Source organism: Lepus europaeus, chromosome 14 (assembly GCF_033115175.1).
Source record: "Lepus europaeus isolate LE1 chromosome 14, mLepTim1.pri, whole genome shotgun sequence".
Taxonomy (NCBI): domain Eukaryota; kingdom Metazoa; phylum Chordata; class Mammalia; order Lagomorpha; family Leporidae; genus Lepus; species Lepus europaeus.
Window position 1 is genome coordinate 97,238,319 of NC_084840.1, and position 20,567 is coordinate 97,258,885.

General features: G+C 49.2%; 1 protein-coding gene across 1 annotated transcript in view; it reads right to left on the reverse strand.

The window, feature by feature from the left end:
- CREM (cAMP responsive element modulator) overlaps positions 1-20,567 on the reverse strand; it is a 70,778-nt gene that overhangs the window by 34,613 nt on the left and 15,598 nt on the right. Inside the window, exon 3 of the mRNA XM_062211198.1 lies at positions 14,753-14,876. Coding sequence (XP_062067182.1) covers positions 14,753-14,876 — 124 coding nt within the window. The remainder of the gene's footprint in view (positions 1-14,752; positions 14,877-20,567) is intronic.

Consider the following 20,567-nt stretch of genomic DNA (forward strand, 5'->3'; position numbering starts at 1 on the left):
AGCTCAGAAGATGGGAACTCAATCCAGGTCTCCTACATGGGAGGCAGGGACCAAAGCCTTGAGCCGCCACCTGCTGCCTCCCAGGGTGTGCATTACCAAGGAAACCGGAACCAGAGCTGGGGCCAGGACCAAACCAAGAACTACAAATGGGATGCAGGTTTTTAATTTTTTTTTTTAAGATTTATTTATTTTATTTGAAAGGCAGAGTTACAGAGAGGCAGAAGCAGAGAGAGAGAGGGAGAAGGGGAGAGAGCGAGAGAGAGGTCTTCCATCCGCTGGTTCACTCCCCAGATGGCCGCAATGGCCAGAGAGAGGTACATGGATCTGAAGCCAGGAGCCAGGAGCTTCTTCCGGGTCTCCCACAAGGGTGCAGGGGCCCAAGGACTTGGGCCATCTTCTACTGCTTTCCCAGGCCACAGCAGAGAGCTAGCTGGATCGGAAGTGGAGCAGCCAGGACTCGAAACCAGCACCCATATGGGATGCCGGCAGTTACCCGCTGTACTACAGCACTGGCCCCATGGACACAGCTATCTTAACCAGCATCTTACTAAGTAGGCCAAAACCCAACTCCTCAAGATTTTCATAAGCAAAAGTCTTAGGGAAACACACCACAAAACAGTTAGAAGTTGTGACGGCAGGGGTGGCATGGGGAGGGCAGAGCAGGGCGGAGGCTCCTTGTTGTGGACGGCTTCTTAGAGGGAACATTTGCTCCGGAGGCCCTCGGGACGAGGAGAGAGTCACAGGAAGAGCTGCAAGCATATGTATTCCGTGCCAATAATCAAGCAGGCAACTGCTCAAAAGGCAACTTAAAGGGGCCAGTGCCACAGGAGAGCAGGCTAAGCCTGCAGCGCCGGGATCCTGTGTGGGCGCTGGTTCGCGTCCTGGCTGTTCTTCCCATCCAGCTCTCTGCTGTGGCCTGGAAAAGCAGTGGCAGATGGCCCAAGCTCTCGGGCCCCTGCGCCCGCGTGGGAGACCTGGCTCCTGGCTCCAGATCGGCCCAGCTCTGGCCACTGCAGCCTTTTAGGGAGTGAACCAGTGGTTGGAAGATCTTTCTCGCTGTTTTTCCCTCTCTGTCTGTAACTCTACCACTAAAGTAAATAAAATATTTAAAAACAAAAGCCTAAAAACAGGAAATGGCTCATAGTTTTTATACTGCATCTTCTGATGTTTGAGGGGTGTGCAGAAGGAACTCTCAGTAGAAATAAGTTACCTTTTCTTCCAAATGCCCTGCAGGGTAGTCCTCTTCTAGGGGATGCCTGCAACATAGATTATGCTGATGCCACCACATCCACAAGAACCCACACAGGCAGCAGTCAACGGGAGGAAGCACTGAGATGATGCAATCGGCAGCCTTAATCGGCTTTGCAATTAAAAAGAAATACTGCTAATGACACCTGTGACGGGACAACCTCACAATGTGGCAACTCCGATGTGATTAGCACTGGTAGACCAGCTCCAGCCTGCAGCCAGGTTTCCATGTGAAGGATTTATGATGTCACAGTTGAGCTGCCCCGTCACAGAGCTACTGGGCCTCCCTCAGTACAGGTAACAAAGGAGGGAAAAATGTGAATTCACAAGACAGTAGACGGCTCTATCAACTCTGCTGCCCGAAAAAATCAAACCTCAGTATCTATCTCCTAATTAAATTTCAAGATTTATGATGAAGATCCACGGACAATCTAAGCTAGAAGTTATGTATTAAGACAGGATTCTCAGGGCTGGCACGACGGTGCAGCAGGTTAAGCTGCCTCTAGCAAGGCCCAGCATCCCACATGAGCATCAGTTTCAGCTCCAGCTCCTCCACTTCTGATCCAACAACCGGTTAATGCGCCTAGAAAAGCAGTAGAAATAGCCAAGTGCTGAGGCCCCTGCCACCCACGCAGGAGACCCGGGTGGGGTTCCAGGCTCCTGACTCTGGCTCGGCCTGGCCATCTGGGCAGTCAAGCAGCAGGTGGAAGATTTCTGTAAGTGCGTGCGTGTGTGTCTGTGTGTCTTCCTCTGTCTCTGCAGCCCTGCCCTTCATATAAATAAAACTAAATCTTAAAAAAAAAAAAAAAAAAACAAGATTCTCAAAGGATTCTGTTTCTTCTTTGGAAAAAAACTTTAAAGACTATATCAAATATTTTAAGGCTGAAAACAGGAAAATAAGAATATTATAAACTGAACACTTACATAAAGATGAAAAATATCTCATTTTATTGTTTTACATTTGTATTTAGTTGAACTAAATGAAGACAAATACACACTGAAAAATGTAGAACTGGTCCTCATTTTGGTGAGTTCCTTCCTGTTTAGTTTTAAAAAAAAAAATGTGGCTAATAAATCACAAAATCAACAGTTAGATTTTACTAATAAAATTTTACTTCCAGAATATCAGCTGAACATTTTTGTGAATAACTGAGCTGAGACTATCATTTTTATATCTACTTGATATAATTCCATGAAGACATTGCCGCAAATCCTCTTCATGGGTGTAGTACATAATTGTCACCTGAAACCTATAATCTGAATAAAACTAGGGCAAGTGGATTACAGTTTCTGGTGTTGTAAGTATAAATGGTCAAATTTTATGTCTCTAAAAAATTCACCCACCGAAAGCAAAACAAGCATCGCCAAGTATCAAACAAGTATCTCAAAACAAGCATCACCAACCACGTACCGTCAATTCTGACAATCTTTCCAGGAAGTAGTTAAAGGAAAACGAGGGTCCCTCATCCGTCAAGAAATGTTCTTTTCCCTCACCTAATTCTTGGAAGTACCTAGACTTTCCCATTTGTTATATTTAAACATCATAAAATTTCCTATTTATAATACTTAGAGCAAGGTTTCTATATTTTAACCAACAGGACTGTGTTTCAATGACTGTCATATTTTTAAAAGTACTATGAAAATGAATGTCATTTTTATAGAAGTCAAAAACCAAGCTCTAGAACTTTTAAAAGTCAATCTTATATTTGGTGTCACTAAGATTCGAACTGACCATAAACCACTAGCCAAATTCATTTCGCAGTAATAAATGCACATACAAGTTGCAGTGAAATCTTGAGCCAAAGTGGAATTTTATGCTGCAGGTATCCTACAAGGAAAACAATGGAGTTAAAATTCCTCTTAATGATAACACAGGTCTTTCTAACAATTAACAGAAAATGTACATGCCACAAGCCAGAAACCACAGAAGGAATATCTAAAAACAGCCTGTCCAAAATCTCATGTTAATTTTCATTTCTGACCTAAAACAATTCTTAAAAAAAAAAAATCAGAATATTCTTTGTAAAATGTTTAAATTTCATTTATTTGAAAAGCAGAGAGAGAAAGGCAGAGACAGAGGGAGCTCTCATCCACGGTTCACGTGCCAAATGCCCACAACTGGGGCTTAGCCTGCAGGGGCCCAGGTAACCGAGCTACCACCTGGGGAACAGAGCCAGGATTAGAACCCAGGCGCTCTGAGATGTAGGTGGTCTACATGGCACTGTAAGTGCTATGCCAGATCCCCATCCTAAAACAACTCTTTACCAGAATGTCTATGAAACAAACCGCAATGTGTTTAAATTATTTTATCATATTTCTTCTACCAGTCACTCGGTATGAGTCTAAAGAATACTCACTTAGCACAAACAACCTTGAAAAAACAGAATAATAAATACAATGTGGTATATACAAACAGTCGAGTACTGTTCAGTTAGAAAAGGAAGGGGAATCGTAGGGATTGGGCGTTTGCCTGCTGGTTAAGACACCTGGGCCCCCTAACACGGTGGTGTAAGCACCTGGGTTCAAGACCTCTGAGCCCAGCTTCCTGCTATCACAGACCCTGGCAGGCAGCAGGTGATGGCTCCAGCACCTGGTTCACTGCCATCCACTGGGAGACCTGGGCTGAGCCGCAACTCCTGCCTTCAGGCTGGCCAGTCCCAGCCACTGCGGGCATTTGGGGAGGGCATCCTCAGAGGGCAGCGCGCTCGCTCGCTCGCTCGCTCGCTCTCATATCTGCTGTCTCACTCAAATATGGACACGGAGTTTCAGCTCTGGAGGTCTATTCCACTATTTCCAACACTGCGGATGGACTGAACACTACCCAACAGTATACACTTAAACATGGTTAGGATGATATATGTTGTCGGGTGTTTCTTTTTCTTTTTACAAAAACATGCTAAAAAGGAACTATGGCCTCCAATTTGGTGGATGTGATAATGAACGCTTGCTTCTCATCAGGAAAATACTCAACAAGCAGATTTCGCCAAAGTGGCGTCATCTGAAGAAGATGTATTCTGAAGCCCTGGAACTCTTGGGCTTCCGGCCCCAGAGTCACAGTGAATGAACAGCACGCCAGGGATTCACGTGGAAACAATTCCTGTCATCCAAATGCACAACATGCAAATTTCCTGCCCATGCTGCCACCCTCACTCCTCCTTCCTTTCTCGTTCTTTTAACTTTTAAAATAACATGTTTTCAGTGTATTTTATAATCATAAGCATAGCGCTACATTAATTCAACAAACAGTAAGAAGAAAAAAACTGCTCCTCAACAGTAGAGACAGGGCTGCAAACAACACAAAGAACTCTTTTTTTAAATTAAAAAAAATTTTTTTTTATTTTTTGACAGAGTTAGACAATGAGAGAGAGAGACAGAGAGAAAGGTCTTCCTTCTGTTGGTTCACTCCCCAAAATGGCCGCTGCTCCGATCTGAAGCCAGGAGCCAGGTGCTTCTCCTGGTCTCCCATGTGGGTGCAGGGCCCAAGCACTTGGGCCATCCTCCACTGCACTCCCGGGCCACAGCAGAGAGCTGGACTGGGAGAGGAGCAACCAGGACTAGAACCTGGCACCCATATGGGATGCCGGCACCGCAGGTGACGGATTAATCAAGTGAGCCACGGCGCCGGCCAATCCTTAAGATTTTTCAGTGCTAGCTCAATAGAGTTCACAATTAATCAAGTCTATGCATTAGGCTCCTAAAGTGACATTTAGTCTTATTCATAAAATCTGGAACCTAGGTATAAATTATATTTGAGATTATCTGGGTTAAAATGGTCTGGAGGAACTTTTGCAATGTTTTCAAATCTCTTAAAGAAGTACTTAAATTTAGGAGCATAAAACTTAATTTAAAATAAGCTCAAGACATCCTATTGGGAAAACTTTATTTTTGAAACAGCTATAAATTGGCTTTTATTCCATGTAACCTCTGGAGGCCCATTAAGCATAGTAAGTAGATTTATGTTGCTCTAGAATGGATTCCTAAAGCATCGTACTTTTAAGCCAGCATAAGCCACTTCTCCTTAAAGCCTCATTAATACTGAAGTGGATTACTGTAACAATAAAAACATGCTCATTGCATATTGACTATGCTTGCATCTCACATAAAACATCTCATTTAATTTAATCTATGAAATTAGTACTGGTAGGTGTTGTGGCGTAGCAGATAGACACTGCCTACGACGCCCACATCCTATATGAGTGCCAGTTTGTGTCCCAGCTACTCCACTTCCAATCTAGCTCCCTGCTAAGGCCCAGGAAAAGCAGCAGAAGATGGCCCAAGTGCTTGTGCCCCTGCCACCAACATGGGGGAGACACAGATAAAGCTCCGGGCTCCTGGCTTTGGCCTGGCTCAGCCCCACCATTGCGGCCACCTGGGGAGTAAACCAGCAGATAGAAGCTCTCACTCTATCTGTGTCCTTTCCTCTGTAACTCTGACTTTCAAACAAATAAATATTTACAAAGGAAAGCAAACAATGACCAAATAATTCAGTCTTTTTTAAAGATTTTTATTTATTTATTTGACAGAGTTACAGAAAGTGTGAGAGAGAGGTCTTCCCTCCACTGGTTCACTCCCCTAAATGGTCGCTACGGCCGGTGCTGTGCCAATCTGAAGCCAGGAGCCAGGAGCCAGGAGCCTCCTCCCAGTCCCTTGGGCCATCCTCCAATGCTATCCCTGGCCACAGCAAAGAGCTGGACTGGAAGAGGAGCAACCGGGACTAGAACCTGGCGCTGGCTGGTGCCGTGGCTTAACAGGTTAATCCTCGGCCTTGTGGCGCTGGCACACTGGGTTCTAGTCCTGGTTGGGGCGCCGGATTCTGTCCCAGTTGCTCCTCTTCCAGGCCAGCTCTCTGCTGTGGCCCGGGAGGGCAGTGGAGGATGGCCCAAGTCCTTGGGCCCTGCACCCGCATGGGAGACCAGGAGAAGCGCCTGGCTCCTGGCTTCGGATCAGCGCGGTGCGCCAGCCGCAGCGGCCATTGGAGAGTGAACCAACGGCAAAAAGGAAGACCTTTCTCTCTGTCTCTCTCTCACTATCCACTCTGCCTGTCAAAAAAAAAAATGAGGTTTCACCTCACCACAGTTAGAATGGCTCTCATAGAGGAATCAACAAACAACAAATGCTGGCAAGGATGTAGGGAAAAAGGTACCCTAATTCACTGTTGGTGGGAATGTAAACTGTTAAAGCCACTATGGAAGACAGTATGGAGATACCTCAGAAATCTGAATATAGACCTACCATGTGACCCAGCCATCCCACTCCTGGGAATTTACCCAAGGGGAATGAAGTTGGTAAATAAGAGTTTTCTGTTCCTCCATGTTTATTGCAGCTCAATTCACAATAGCTAAGACATGGAATCAACCTAAATGCCCATCAACAGTAGACTGGATAAAGAAAATATGGGATATGTACTCTATGGAATACTATAGAGCAGTAAATATGTGTGTATATATATATATATATATATATAATCTAGATATTTGCAACAAAATAGATGAATCTGGAAAGCACCATACTTGGTGAAATAAGCCAGACCCAAAGGGACAAATATCATATGTTCTCCCTGATCTGTGAGAACTAACAGAGCACCTAAAAGGAAACCTGTAGAAATGAAATGGACACTTTGAAAAGCAGTGACTTGAACTGCCCTTGTCTTGACTGTTAAGGAAAATTTTTCATATTTGCTTGTTTTTTCTCTTCTTTTTTTTTAAGATTTTATTTATCTATTTGAAAGGCAGAGTTACAGACAGTGAGAGGGAGAGACAGAGAGAAAGGTCTTCCATCCGTTGGTTTACTCCCCAAATGGCCATAATGGCCGGAGCTGCGCCAATCCAAAGCCAGGAACCAGGTGCTTCCTCCTGTCTCCCACAGGAGTGCAGGGGCCCAAGGACTTGAGCCATTCTCCACTGCCTTCCCAGGCCATAGCAGAGAGCTGGATGTGAAGAGGAACAGTCGAGACTAGAACCAGTGCCCATATGGGATGCCAGCGCTGCAGGCGGAGGATTAACCTACTGTGCCACTGCGCCGGCCCCATCTCTTCCTTCTTAATACCATTGGTTGAACTCTTTACTTAACACAGAATTAATCATATGTGTATCAAGTCAAGTGAAAATATATCCCAGTAAAAAATAAGAGTGGGACTAAGAGAGGGAGGAGCTATATAGTTATGCATACATTACTATGGACATACTTCAAAGGGTACAGCTAAAAACTTGCCATGGACTCGAAATCCCATTAATCTGGGTGGTAATAATGCCATCCTAAGTGTTAAAGTGATCATATTAAGTATTAAATTGATTATACAGATAAGATTAAGTGTTAAGGGGATCACATAAATAAGGCCAAGAGTCTGGTAATAACAATACATAGAATTGCACTTGATCTTAGCCAAAAGGTCAAGAAGTGATCACAATACATAGAATTAAAAAGGAGAGAATGTTCCAACATGGGAAGCAGCCTACATAGCAAACTCATAGAATGAAAATCACTATAAATAGCACTTGGCCTCAGAATCAGCCCTTAAGGCATTCTGGTCTGGCTGAAAAGCCCATCAGAGCATTTCAGGCATGGAAAGCCAAGACAAAAGCAAAAAAAAAAAAAAAAAGTCCTACATGAAGCATCTTGGTGGGTGAGACCGCAGTGGAAATAAGGGGCCATCAAAGAAGTATGAACTTTTCTCTGAAGGGAGGACAGAACTTCCAGTTTGCTTATGGCCATGCCTAACACTGACAGAGACTGTGGACTCAAAAGGCTTCCATAGCCTTGGCAGCTCATGTCAAGAGCCTCAGGTGATCACTGACGACATACGTAAGATTGTTAATTGTTAAATTAACAACAGGTGTCACTGTGCACTTACTCCCCAAGTAGGACCTCTGTCCTCAATGAGTTGAACTATGAGAATTAACTGTAAAACTTGTTCTCAAACAGTTTTTATATTTTGTGTGTATGTGTACAAATTGTTGAAATCATTAATTAGTACAGAGTTGGTCTTCTGTGAATAAGTTAATTGAAAACGAATCTTAATAGGAAATGGAAGAGGGAGGAAGAGTGGGGTGGGAGTAGTTGTGGGAGGGCGGGTGTGATGGGAAGAATCTCTATATTCCTAAAGTTGTACTTACGAAATCTGTACTCATTATACAAAAGGTTTCTTTGGAAAGAAAAAAACATAAATAACTCAACGTGATTCGCACCACATTCAATGGACAGATATGTTGCCCACCTATTATCAATGCCAATGGGCCAGTGATGTAAGGGGGCTAATCCTCCTCCTGTGGCACCGGTGTCCCACATGGGTGTGATTTGTGTCTGGCTGCTCCTCTTCCAATCCAGCTCTCTGCTTATGGCTTGGAAAAGCAGTAGGAGATGCCCAAGTGCTTGGGCCCCTGCACCCACGTGGGAGACCTGGAAGAAGCTCCTGGCTCCTCACTTCGCATTGGCCCAGCTCTGGCCAATGCGGCCATGTGGGGAGTGAACCAGTGGATGGGAGACCTTTCTTTCTCTCTCTCTCTCTTTCTCTCCATCTTTCAGATAAATAAATACAATCTTTAAAAAAAAAGTGTGTGTGTGTGTGTGTGTGGTTCAGCTTTTGATATCATCTACGTCCTTTCTGGTCCTCCTGAGGACCAAGCAGATAGAGCTGGGCAGAGCTGGGGAATGAGACCAGCCATGCCAAGTTTCCTCTGGGTCGATCCTCCCCCAGGCACCACCTCCAGGCCTCCTACTGCACCAAGGCCTGTTCTTCGCAGAGTGTGGGCCTCCAGCATGCAAGGGAGGAGAGAGGAGATCAGTGAGCACGGCCTCCAAACAGCACTTCCTGGTGGCTCTGACTGCTCCCACCGGGCCTCCTGGTTTCCAAAAACACAGCTCCTGGAGGAGGGTGGACCTCACACCAGAACAGAGTCTCTTCGGCAGTGTGCTGACCCTGCCGGTCTCCACGGTTTGCCTCCAGTGCTGACTCTGCTCCTCCTACCTTTGCCTTCTCTTTGTGCCCGTCCTGAACGCTGGCCATTTGCAGAGGACGCTGGCCATTTGCAGAGGAGAGCTGCTCGGCTTTCAGCGTGGAGGTGTCAGTCCCAAGCCCCCGGGGCTGCTCTGTCAGCAATCCCGGCAAAGCCTTCCCAGGGGCCCTGGCTGCATTACCTCACCCCCCAGACTTCCAGAGCAGCATGACTAATCCCAGGAGACTCAAGCCAGCTGCAGGCCTCACCGTGGCTGTCAGTGCGAACCACACACTGTGAGATAAAGAGCAAATGTGAGTACACTCTGCACCACTACACCGAGGCATCTCATCTGACTTCATGAAGCACGATGACGTATGGTTATAGAAGAAAATCACTGTAATTTGTAAGACTTGCATACCCAGAAGCAAACAGAAGCAAAACGGCACGATGCCTGAGACATGCGGAGCTGTTTGAACGACTTCAAAGAAAAAAGTAGATGAGGCAGATGCTGTGAAATCTTGGTAATTGGTAGGTCAGTACACACGTGAGATCCCTGTTCCCCCCAGCACGTGGGAAACCTTTCACAATGAAAGTTTTAACTTCCTGCTACTCAGGAAAGAGTATTTCCAGTGGATCTAATTGTAACCATTTCTAAAGTACTTGTCTATAACAGCATTTTAGCTTTTTAGCACTTTGGAAAGAGTTTCTTCCTGGTTTGGTTACCTAAAATAGATTCTGCAATTTTTTTTTTTTTTTGACAGGCAGAGTGGACAGTGAGAGAGAGAGGCAGAGAGAAAGGTCTTCCTTTTCCCGTTGGTTCACCCCCAAGTGGCTGCTATGGCCGGTGTGTTGCGGCCGGCGTGCTGCGCCGATCCGAAGCCAGGAGCCAGGTGCTTCTCCTGGTCTCCCATGCGGGTGCAAGGCCCAAGGACCTGGGCCATCCTCCACTGCCCTCCCGGGCCACAGCAGAGAGCTGGACTGGAAGAGGAGCAACGGGGACAGAATCCTGTGCCCCAACCTGGACTAGAACCCAGGGTGCTGGCGCCGCAGGCAGAGGATTAGCCTAGTGAGCTGCGGCAATGGCCGATTCTGCAACTTATTACCAAGAGTTTTCCAGAGTCAGGTGGAATTTCATCTCATATGTCAACATATGCACTTAATAAATAAGATACCAGCTTCAATTAAAAATAAATTAACATAAAAATATTCCAGACAAGAATTCCAAGTCACAACACTTAACCTGCAATTATTTTGCCACTCTAGGGTTTGTGAATCACAACTTCTGCTTCTAACTTCTGGACCTTTTCCCCACTGATTTCACTTCCCCATGGAGAGTAAGGCTTCATCTCTCAGTGGGAAGTCAAAACGAGGCAAGCTCCAGCCTTCCTGGGTGCACTACTGCCCCCCCAACATCCAGCAGAACAGAGGTCCCCGGGCCAGGAGCAAGCTCCGTCCTCTCAGGTCTTGGCACTCAGGACGATCTCACAGCATTCTGGGTTAACAGGAGCTCTGGGCAGGCCAGGGCAGCCCCAACTACTATCAGCAGAGGACACTAGACACAGGGGAACCCACGGGATCCTCTGGTTACAGCTTCTTTCTCCTCCTGTTTAATGATTAGTTCACCTTGTAGATGACGTGGGACAGGCAGGTAGGTAGTTTAGGTCGGCTGAGCTGGAAGTTGCTACCAGCCACCAGGTGCAATTCCACCCTTCGATCTATAGACCAAAAAGCCCTCTTCCCCAGGAAGCATCCGGGACTTAACTGCGGGCAGATGGGGGAAAGCAGCAATGAAGTATGGATATTAAGCTCCAGTGGACTCGTGCAGGGGCCATTTAGTTCCCAGGTGGCCTCACACCTGTAAAGGCACTGCCCCCACTGCATAAAAGAGGCCAACACCTGGGAGGGGCTCTCTCTCTCCTGGCTGCCAGGATGTCTGTCTCCCCTCCTCCACCTCTCCTCTCCGAGCAGCCTTCTGGTCCACTGCCCACCACGACAGGTATTTCTCTGTGCTCACCTGCGCATGTGCGCACACACGTTCTCACCTTCTCAATAAACCTTATCCCTTTGTGCATCTCACAGGCGCCTGCACTTAGAATGCTTGTCTACGTGTGAGCCCAGAGCCTGGAGTAGGAGTGGAGTGAGTAAACCCCAGGCCCACAGCACAGAGCCAAGGGACTTCAGTGTTCTAGATTCCTCCTGATGCAAGACTGAACCTAAGTCACCAGGCAGTTTACGACCCTCAGGTTAGAAGAAAATGAGACGAGTGCCAGCAAGAAGAGAGAGAGAGGAAGGGGAGAGGGAGAGGGAGAAGGAGAGGGAGTGGGGGAGGAGAGGGAGAGAAAGGGAGAGGGAGAGGGAGAGGGAGGGGGGAGGAGAGGGAGACGGAGAGGGAGAGGAAGGGGGGAGGAGAGGGAGAGAAAGGGAGAGGCAGAGGGAGAGAGAGAGGGAGATGGGGGGAGAGAGGGGGAGAGAGAGAGAGAGAGAGAGAGAGAGAGAGAGAGAGAGACTGAGGGAGAGGGAAAGATCTTCCATTAACTGCTTCACTCCCCCAAAGGCCACAACAGCTGGGTCTGGCCAGAAGCCAAGAGCCAACCCCATCCGAGTCTCCCTGCTATGGGGGTCAGGGGCCCAGGCACTTGGGCCATCTTCCACTGCCCTCCCGTGTGCAGTAACAGGAAGCTGGATTGGAAGTGGAGCAGCCGGACTCAAGGCAGCACTCTGATACGGGATGCTAGCATCACAACTAGTGGTTTAACCCGCTGGGCCACAACGCCAGCCCCCAGTGCTCACTTTGTCTCACAAACCCAACTTTCTCTATTATTTCGCAGACAGATCTCTTGAATTTCTGTATTTCTGATTTTCATTTCTTCTCCTCTTATTTAGTCCCCAAACTACTAAAATAAAACCCTGTTTCTATCCATTGACTCCAGTTCCAAAACCTCATAAATCCAAGACTGCTTGACCTCTTAGCAACTTCCGAGGCCACAGAGCATCACGCAGGGCCGTCTTTAGACCTGGGCTCCACTGTGCTGGCTACCCAGGCAGAAGCCTAGGGAAAGGCGTGCACGAAGTTAGCCAGCCAGGACCCAAAGGGCGAAGATTCCACTACAACTTCAGACCAAATTCAAGACCAACATACATACACTTCCCATCCTGCTGTATTCTGTTTTCACAGGCAGAAAAGACTAACGGGGATACAGCAAAATGTCGACTGTTAACTCCCCGTTCTTACATTCTTTTTAATCATATTTTATTAACTTTTATGGTAAAAGTGTTTGTTTGTTTGTTTGTTTGTTTTTTTAAGGAAAAGGCTGGCCCGGCTGTCTTTGGGCAGCAGCCACATGGGGCTCTCAGAGCAGCCTCCAGGACAGGGGGTGTGTACCCACAGCCTGAAGAGGAAAGGAGCCACCTGCCCTGCTGCAACCCAAGACAGGCCTCCCGTTCCCCCTGCCACGGGGCCTCTTCCATCTCCCTTCAAAACACTGTGCACACCCGACCTCCGTGCTGCTGGGGCCCCCTGGTGCTGGCTCGGTGGATACGGACCTCCAGTCCCACCCCGGGTGGCTACTAGTGTCCTAAACCTAGTGTCAGGGCACAGGACATCTCTCAAACATACATGATCCCCTGCTTGCCTGCCATGACCAGCTCCGCGCCGCACCCGCCCGAGCTGTGTGCCTCGCTATGACCAGCTCCACGCCACACCCGCCCGAGCTGTGTGCCTCGCTATGACCAGCTCTGTGCCGCACCTGCCCGAGCTGTGTGTCTATGACCAGCTCCACACCACACCTGCCCGAGCTGTGTGCCTGCCATGACCAGCTCCGCGCCACACCTGCCCGAGCTGTGTGCCTCGCTATGACCAGCTCCACGCCACACCTGCCCGAGCTGTGTGTCTATGACCAGCTCCACGCCGCACCTGCCCGAGCTGTGTGCCTGCCATGACCAGCTCCGCGCCACACCTGCCCGAGCTGTGTGTCTATGACCAGCTCCACGCCACACCTGCCCGAGCTGTGTGCCTCGCTATGACCAGCTCCACGCCACACCTGCCCGAGCTGTGTGCCTCGACATGACCAGCTCTGTGCCACACCCGCCCAAGCTGTGTGCCTCACTATGACCAGCTCCACGCCACACCTGCCCGAGCTGTGTGTCTATGACCAGCTCCACGCCGCACTCGCCCGAGCTGTGTGCCTGCCATGACCAGCTCCACACCGCACCTGCCCGAGATGTGTGTCTATGACCAGCTCCACACCGCACCTGCCCGAACTGTGTGTCTATGACCAGCTCCACGCCGCACCTGCCCGAGCTGTGTGTCTATGACCAGCTCCACGCCACACCTGCCCGAGCTGTGTGCCTCGACATGACCAGTTCCACGCTACACCTGCCCGAGCTGTGTGCCTCGCTATGACCAGCTCCACGCCACACCCACCCGAGCTGTGTGCCTCGCTATGACCAGCTCCACGCCACACCCGCCCGAGCTGTGTGCCTCACTATGACCAGCTCCACGCCGCACCTGCCCGAGCTGTGTGCCTCGACATGACCAGCTCCACGCCACACCCGCCCGAGCTGTGTGCCTCACTATGACCAGCTCCACGCCGCACCTGCCCGAGCTGTGTGTCTATGACCAGCTCCACGCCACACCTGCCCGAGCTGTGTGCCTCACTATGACCAGCTCCACGCCGCACCTGCCCGAGCTGTGTGTCTATGACCAGCTCCACGCCACACCTGCCCAAGCTGTGTGCCTCGACATGACCAGCTCTGTGCCGCACCTGCCCGAGCTGTGTGCCTCACTATGACCAGCTCCACGCCGCACCTGCCCGAGCTGTGTGTCTATGACCAGCTCCACGCCACACCTGCCCAAGCTGTGTGCCTCGACATGACTAGCTCTGGGCCGCACCTGCCCGAGCTGTGTGCCTCGCTTTCCCTCCACCTGCAATGTGCCCCCTACCCTTTCCCTCCACCAGACTCCTACTCAAACGAGACTTCTTGTAAAAGAAACATATTGGCTTTTATTACACACTTTTATAGATACTGCTTATAGCTAGGAATATCAGAGCTCTATCAGTTGGGAGCCAGCAACTCTCCCAAATCATAATTTGAGGATTCCATATTACATGGGGTTTTTGCTTTTCCATCGCACAGCAGTGCTGGTAATGGTAGTGAAAGCGGGGCAGTCCTAAGTATCTGTCACAAGGAAAAAGTGACGAGAACATAAATCTTCAAAATCAGTAAGAGTATTGACAACCAGGGAGCTTGGGAGATTAAAGGCCAACTGCAAGGAAACAGGATCTGCGCAGAATTCCTCTCCCACAGATGGAACTCCCACACCGCCTGCCTGCGCCCACAGATGGACTCCCACACCGCCTGCCTGCGCCCACAGATGAACTCCCACACTGCCTGCCTGCGCCCACAGATGAACTCCCACACCGCCTGCCTGCGCCCACAGATGGACTCCCACACCGCCTGCCTGCCTGCGCCCACAGATGGACTCCCATACTGCCTGCCTGCGCCCACAGATGGACTCCCACACTGCCTGCGCCCACAGATGAACTCCCACACCGCCTGCCTGCGCCTACCTGAGCTAACGCAGGCACTGAGCTCTGCCCAGGCCGAGGCTGCACGTGGGCGGACGTGCTCTCGGCCCCGGAATCTGCTACACTTCCATCCTGCTGAGATGCAACTGTTTCCATGGTCATTTGTCTGAAAAAAACAATGAAAAGGAAGGGTATTAAGGCCCTGAGGTATTTGGAACTAATGAAAATCCCATCTTTACCTGCTTTCCGAGAGCCATTTCTGACATCTACTTGTACGTTTTTTTTTTTTTTTTTTTTTTTTTTTTTTTTTTTTTGACAGAGTGGATAGTGAGAGAGAGAGAGAGACAGAGAGAAAGGTCTTCCTTTTTGCCGTTGGTTCACCCTCCAATGGCCGCTGCGGCCGGCTCATCACGCTGATCTGAAGCCAGGAGCCAGGTGCTTCTCCTGGTCTCCCATGGGGTGCAGGGCCCAAGCACTTGGGCCATCCTCCACTGCACTCCCGGGCCATAGCAGAGAGCTGACCTGGAAGAGGGGCCGGGATAGAATCCGGCGCCCCAACCGGGACTAGAACCCGGTGTGCCGGCGCCGCAAGGCGGAGGGTTAGCCTGTTAAGCCACGGCGCCGGCCATACTCTTATTTTTTCAAGTAAGTTCAGTGGCAGAATCCTAAGCCTCCAAACCAAGGGGCCTCTCTGCTCACTCGATACGGATACCTCCAAGGCAACACTGCGAAATGTTCTATGGGAATTAGCTGGTTTCAAAACTTAAAACAAAAAAGCTTAAAATAAAGTTTGATAATTACTGTAAGCCTTCTGTTCAGTGTGAATGAATCACAAATTCAGCTTTCTATTTGACGAGATAGGTCTCAATATGATTCTCAAGGCCGATACACCTGCTTTAGATTATGATGCAATGTGATAATCTCAATTGTGTTACAATATGAAAACGCGTCTTGCTTTGCCAGCACCAACCACTTTCTGATAAACAAGCCTCTCAAACAGAATCAGTGAGCTGACTGTTTTTCCTGCAGCTCCCCAGTTATTTAAAGAGAATCTAATTTTCCCAGGAAAAACTTTCTTATATTTTTTTTGACAGGCAGTTAGACAGAGAGAGAGACAGAGAGAAAGGTCTTCCTTCCGTTGGTTCACCCCCTAAATGGCCGCTACGGCCGGCATGCTATGCTGATCCAAAGCCAGGAGCCAGGTGCTTCTCCTGGTCTCCCATGCAGGTGCAGGGCCCAAGCACTTAGGCCATCCTCCACTGCCTTCCCGGGCCACAGCAGAGAGCTGGACTGGAAGAGGAGCAACCGGTACAGAATCTGGCGCCCCGACCGGGACTAGAACCCGGGGTGCTGGCGCTGCAGGCGGAGGATTAGCAAGTGAGCCACGGCGCCGGCCCAAAAAACCTTCAATGTGATTTTCATTTGCTTATGAATTCCATTTAAGCTAATGACTTCTAAATGGAGTCTCTCAAGAAGGTAAACATTTTATAATAAATCTTACCCTTTAAAAACTATTTGTTTTATTTATCGGAAACGCAGTGAGATACATATACAGAGACAGAGCGAAACTGCCCATCTACTGGTTCACTCTCTAAATGTCCTCAACAGCCAGGGCTGGGCCGGGCCAGAAGCATGGAGCTCAGAGTCTCCCGTGGGTGGCAGGGACCCTGGTCCTTGAGTTATCACCAGGGTGTGCATTAGCAGGAAGACGGCACTGAGAGTGGAGGTAGATCCTGGACCCAGGTCCTGAGAGCAGGGAGTGGCGTCTCAAACACTGCTCCAAGCACCCACCCCGATGAACTGTAATCTCTTAAAAGAAAATACAAAATAGAAACTAAATTAAAATTTTAAAACTTGCTTATAGGAACTGCTCCCTGCTGTAATATATCTTTTCAATTGACAACAAAATTTTTTTCACCTTAGTGGTCTACACGCACGTGTGTGTATATTAGCCACTCAGAACTTGAATTTGAAGGTCTCGCTGCTTCTCCAGATTTAACTACCATAATCCTGCAGACCCTTCCCCCACTGTCACTGAACACCCCCTTTCGCATGTCACTAGCCGTTACCTGATGCCATTCTCACACCTGCTCACTGCAGGCTGCACTAGAATTTAGAGCAATGATACCAAGACAAAAGCCTGTAGCTTACCGCGGGAAAATGTCTTTCTTAAATCCTCCCATTCCTTTATCTCTTTCCTTACTGCTTCTTAGCGTGGCCTCTCCAACTCCAGCTAAGTCAGGTCATCACGACACCTCAACCACCAACTCCGCTACTCTGCCTTTGCTGTGAGCAGCTCCCAGAGCCAGCGCCTCAGGACATCAGTGCTCAGGACGTGAAAAGCCTGGGGAGAGGGGGCCAAGCCTTCTAAATGTCCCGGGTTAAAAGGGCTTCTAGACTAGCGGCCGAACGTCCAGGAGCTTGGGAATGTGACTACACCTGAGGAGGCAGGTCCAGATGCAGGAGCAGCATTGTCTTACAGCATCTGACCCTAACACCAAGCCCTTCTCCACAAAGCAGGCCTAGCAGAGTATTTTGGAAACATAGGAAATGCTTCCTGGGACTATTCCTTTCACGCTTGTTACCAGATTTCTCCAGATTCTGCCGACAGTTCGACTCTCCAGCAGGGGCTCCCCTGGTCAACGCGGGCCACCTTCCAAGCATTCATCTAGCACTGATGTGTGGCAGGCCCTGAAAACACACATGTGCATGCCAACTCCTGGCCCTTGCCCTGAAGGAACCCACCGACAAGCGGCCGCCTGATTTCTCAAAGTATGGTCCTTGGACAACCTGCTCAGAATTAACGTGTCTAATCACGAAATGCAGATACTCAGCCTCAACTGCCAACCCACTGAAATCAAATTTCCTGGGGCAATCTAACTTTGCACAGCCAACCGATTTAAGAAACACTTAGCTTACCAGGAGACAAGCAATGAACACAGAGTATCTTCACCAATTATGTGAAGTGTGTGACGCATGAAATGCATTGGAAACCAGAGGGCATGATTAAGTCTGCATGAGGAGGGGGTGTGTGAGAAGGACTTCCCCAAGCAGAAAAGGAAAGGTGGACCACAGGAGGGAAGGATAGTTTGCCTTGAAGCAGAACAGCTGGCGGGAGCAGACGATCTGAATGAGGCGTGGGGGGTCTGGATGTGGTCTGGAAGACAGGGGAGCATCAGTGGACGTGGCAGGGTGGAGCTGGGTACCGTGAACTTAGGGACAGACTGAACACTCCAGAGAGAAAGAAACTTTCCACCGAACTCAGACGCCTCCTCTACCCTGGGTCCTGCAGTATCTATGGAGTTCACCCTCGTTGTACAAGGATGGGCATTTGGTCTGTGCCACCTGGGATGCCCACATCGCCTATCATGTTACCTGGGTTCAAGTCCCGGCCCCACTGCCCCTCCCAGCTTCCTAACGGACATCCGGGGAGGCAGCAAACGATGGGCCAAGTACTCGGGTCCCTGCCACCCAAGGGGGAGACCCGAATGGAGTTCTGGTTTCAAAATGTTCCAGCCCTGGCTGTTTGGGGCATTTGAGATGCGAACAGTAGATGGAAAATCTTTCTGTCTCTGTCTCTCTCTCTTTGTCTTTCAAATAAATAAATATTTTTTTTAAAAATTACTTTAAATACCTATTCCATACAAAGTTTTAACAGTTTGATAGCAACATGAAGTTTAGTCAAGAACCAGAAAACAGGCGTCAGCATCGTGGTGCAGCAAGGCCACCACAAGCGACACCGGCAGTGAAGCGCTGGTTTGAGTCCTGGCTGCTCCACTACAGATGCAGCTCCTTGCTAAAGCAGTGGGAGATGACCCAGTGCCTGGGTCCCTGCCATCCACCTGAGAGACCGGGTGGGGCTCCTGGTTCCTCGCTTTGGCCTGGCCCAGGCTTGGCCACTACGGCCATTTGCGGAGAGAACCAGGAGTTGGAAGATCTCTGTTTCTCCCTCCTCTCTCCCTGACATTCTGCCTTCCAAATAAACAAAAATATATCTTAAAAAAAGACAATAAACAAAAGTTACCTGTTGATAAGCAAAAGAAACTAAACACTGCCTGGGCTGGAAGTCGTTCTCCAGACACTGTCCCGAGGCTCTCACTCCCCCACCACTAAACTGCCAATACTGCCCCATTTCTTCACTTCCTGCCCACCCTGCCCTGGAACTGCTGCTCCCAAGTCCTCTGGAAAAGGAACCGATCCATCCCAAGGCCCATGGACATGTTAAGTCCTATCTTGTGCGCTCCCTTAGCACTCAAACCAGTGACACCTATTTTTTTTTTTAAGAGAACCCCCCACACACACACGCACACTTTTTATTTTCATTCTATTTGAAAGATAGCGAGACAGAGACAAACAGGAAGAGCTCTTCCATCCACGGGTCACTCCCCAGTGCCCACACAGCCAGGGCTGGGCCGAGCTGAAGCCAGGAGCCTGGAACTCCAACCACATCTCCCACGTGGGCAGCAGGGGCACACGTGCCTGAGGCATCACCTGCTGTCTCCCAGGGTGCACGTTAGCACGAAGCCAGAACCCGGAGCAGAGCCAGGGCTCAAACCCGGGGACGCAGGTATCCCAAGCAGTGCCTTAGCTGCTGCTCCAAACACCCAGCCCCATCTTTCTTCCAACCGTCTGATGTCCTGGTGCAGTTTCCTATGCTCAGCTGCTTCTCCGGCAACGCCTCTGTGAGCTACTTGGCAGTGTAGCTGCCTGCTCGGTGTTTATGTAATCTGTAATCTGTGCTCAGCTTCCTCGCCCCCCCCAATCTCTCCTGGCTTTATATCATCGTTTCCTGTGAAGGTCAACAGGAGTTTTAGGGTGATGACTCTCCAATCTGCCTGCCCAGCCCAGAAGTGTCTCTTGAATTCAAACTCATATAATTAAATTCTACTTAATGTTTTCAAACAGAGGTCCTGCAGGGATCTCAAACAGCGGACCTGCTCTTCCTCCTCCACATGCAAGCTCCACCTCCGGCGTTCGGACTCACCACCCACCCCGTTGTTCAGATGGAAACCGTGGTCATCCCTAATGTCGCAGCAGCAGGCCCCGGTGTGGTGGCTCCACCTTGACAGAAGTGAAGGGGCTGGTGCTTTGGCATAGCGGGTAAAGCTGCCGGCTGCCAATGCCGGATCTCACATGGATGCTGGTGTAAGTCCCGAATGCCTCACTTTGGATCCAGCTCCTAGCTGATGGCCCAAGTGCTTGGGCCCCTGCCACCCACACGGGAGACACAGATGAAACTGCTGGCCCCTGGCTTTGGGCTGGCCCAGCCCTGGTCCTTGTGACCAGCTGGGGAGTGAACTGGCAGATGGATCACTTTCTGTAACTGATTTTGAAATAAATAAATAAATCTTCTAAAAAGGAGAGAGAAATAAAGAGAACAGTTAAGTTTCCTTCTTGATATTTCCACTGCTGCCACTGCATCTTCCTGGCTCCAACTCAGGACCGTAGTCATCTTCCTAAATAAAGCACGCACTTCTGCTCAAAACACCCCTTACCTAAAAGTCCTTGATATGTTCCTCTGGACTATACGATAAAATCCAACTTCTATAATAATAATTGTAGCTGGAACTACCACTTATTGTTTGCCACCATAGGATAAGTACCTAGCAGTTTTGATCCTTGACAATGTTATGAGGTAGTAGAATGACTTCGTTTAACAATAAGGAAAAGAAGATAGTGGGGTTAAGAATCTGATCATAGGGGCCGGTGCTGTGGTGCAGGTTAAGCCTCCCCTGCTGAGCTGGAATCCCACATGGGCCCTGCTAGTGGCCTGGGAAAGCAGTAGAAGACGGCCCAAGTGCTTGGGCCCCTGCACCCATGTGAGAGATCCAGAGGAAGCTCCTGGCTTCTGGCTTCA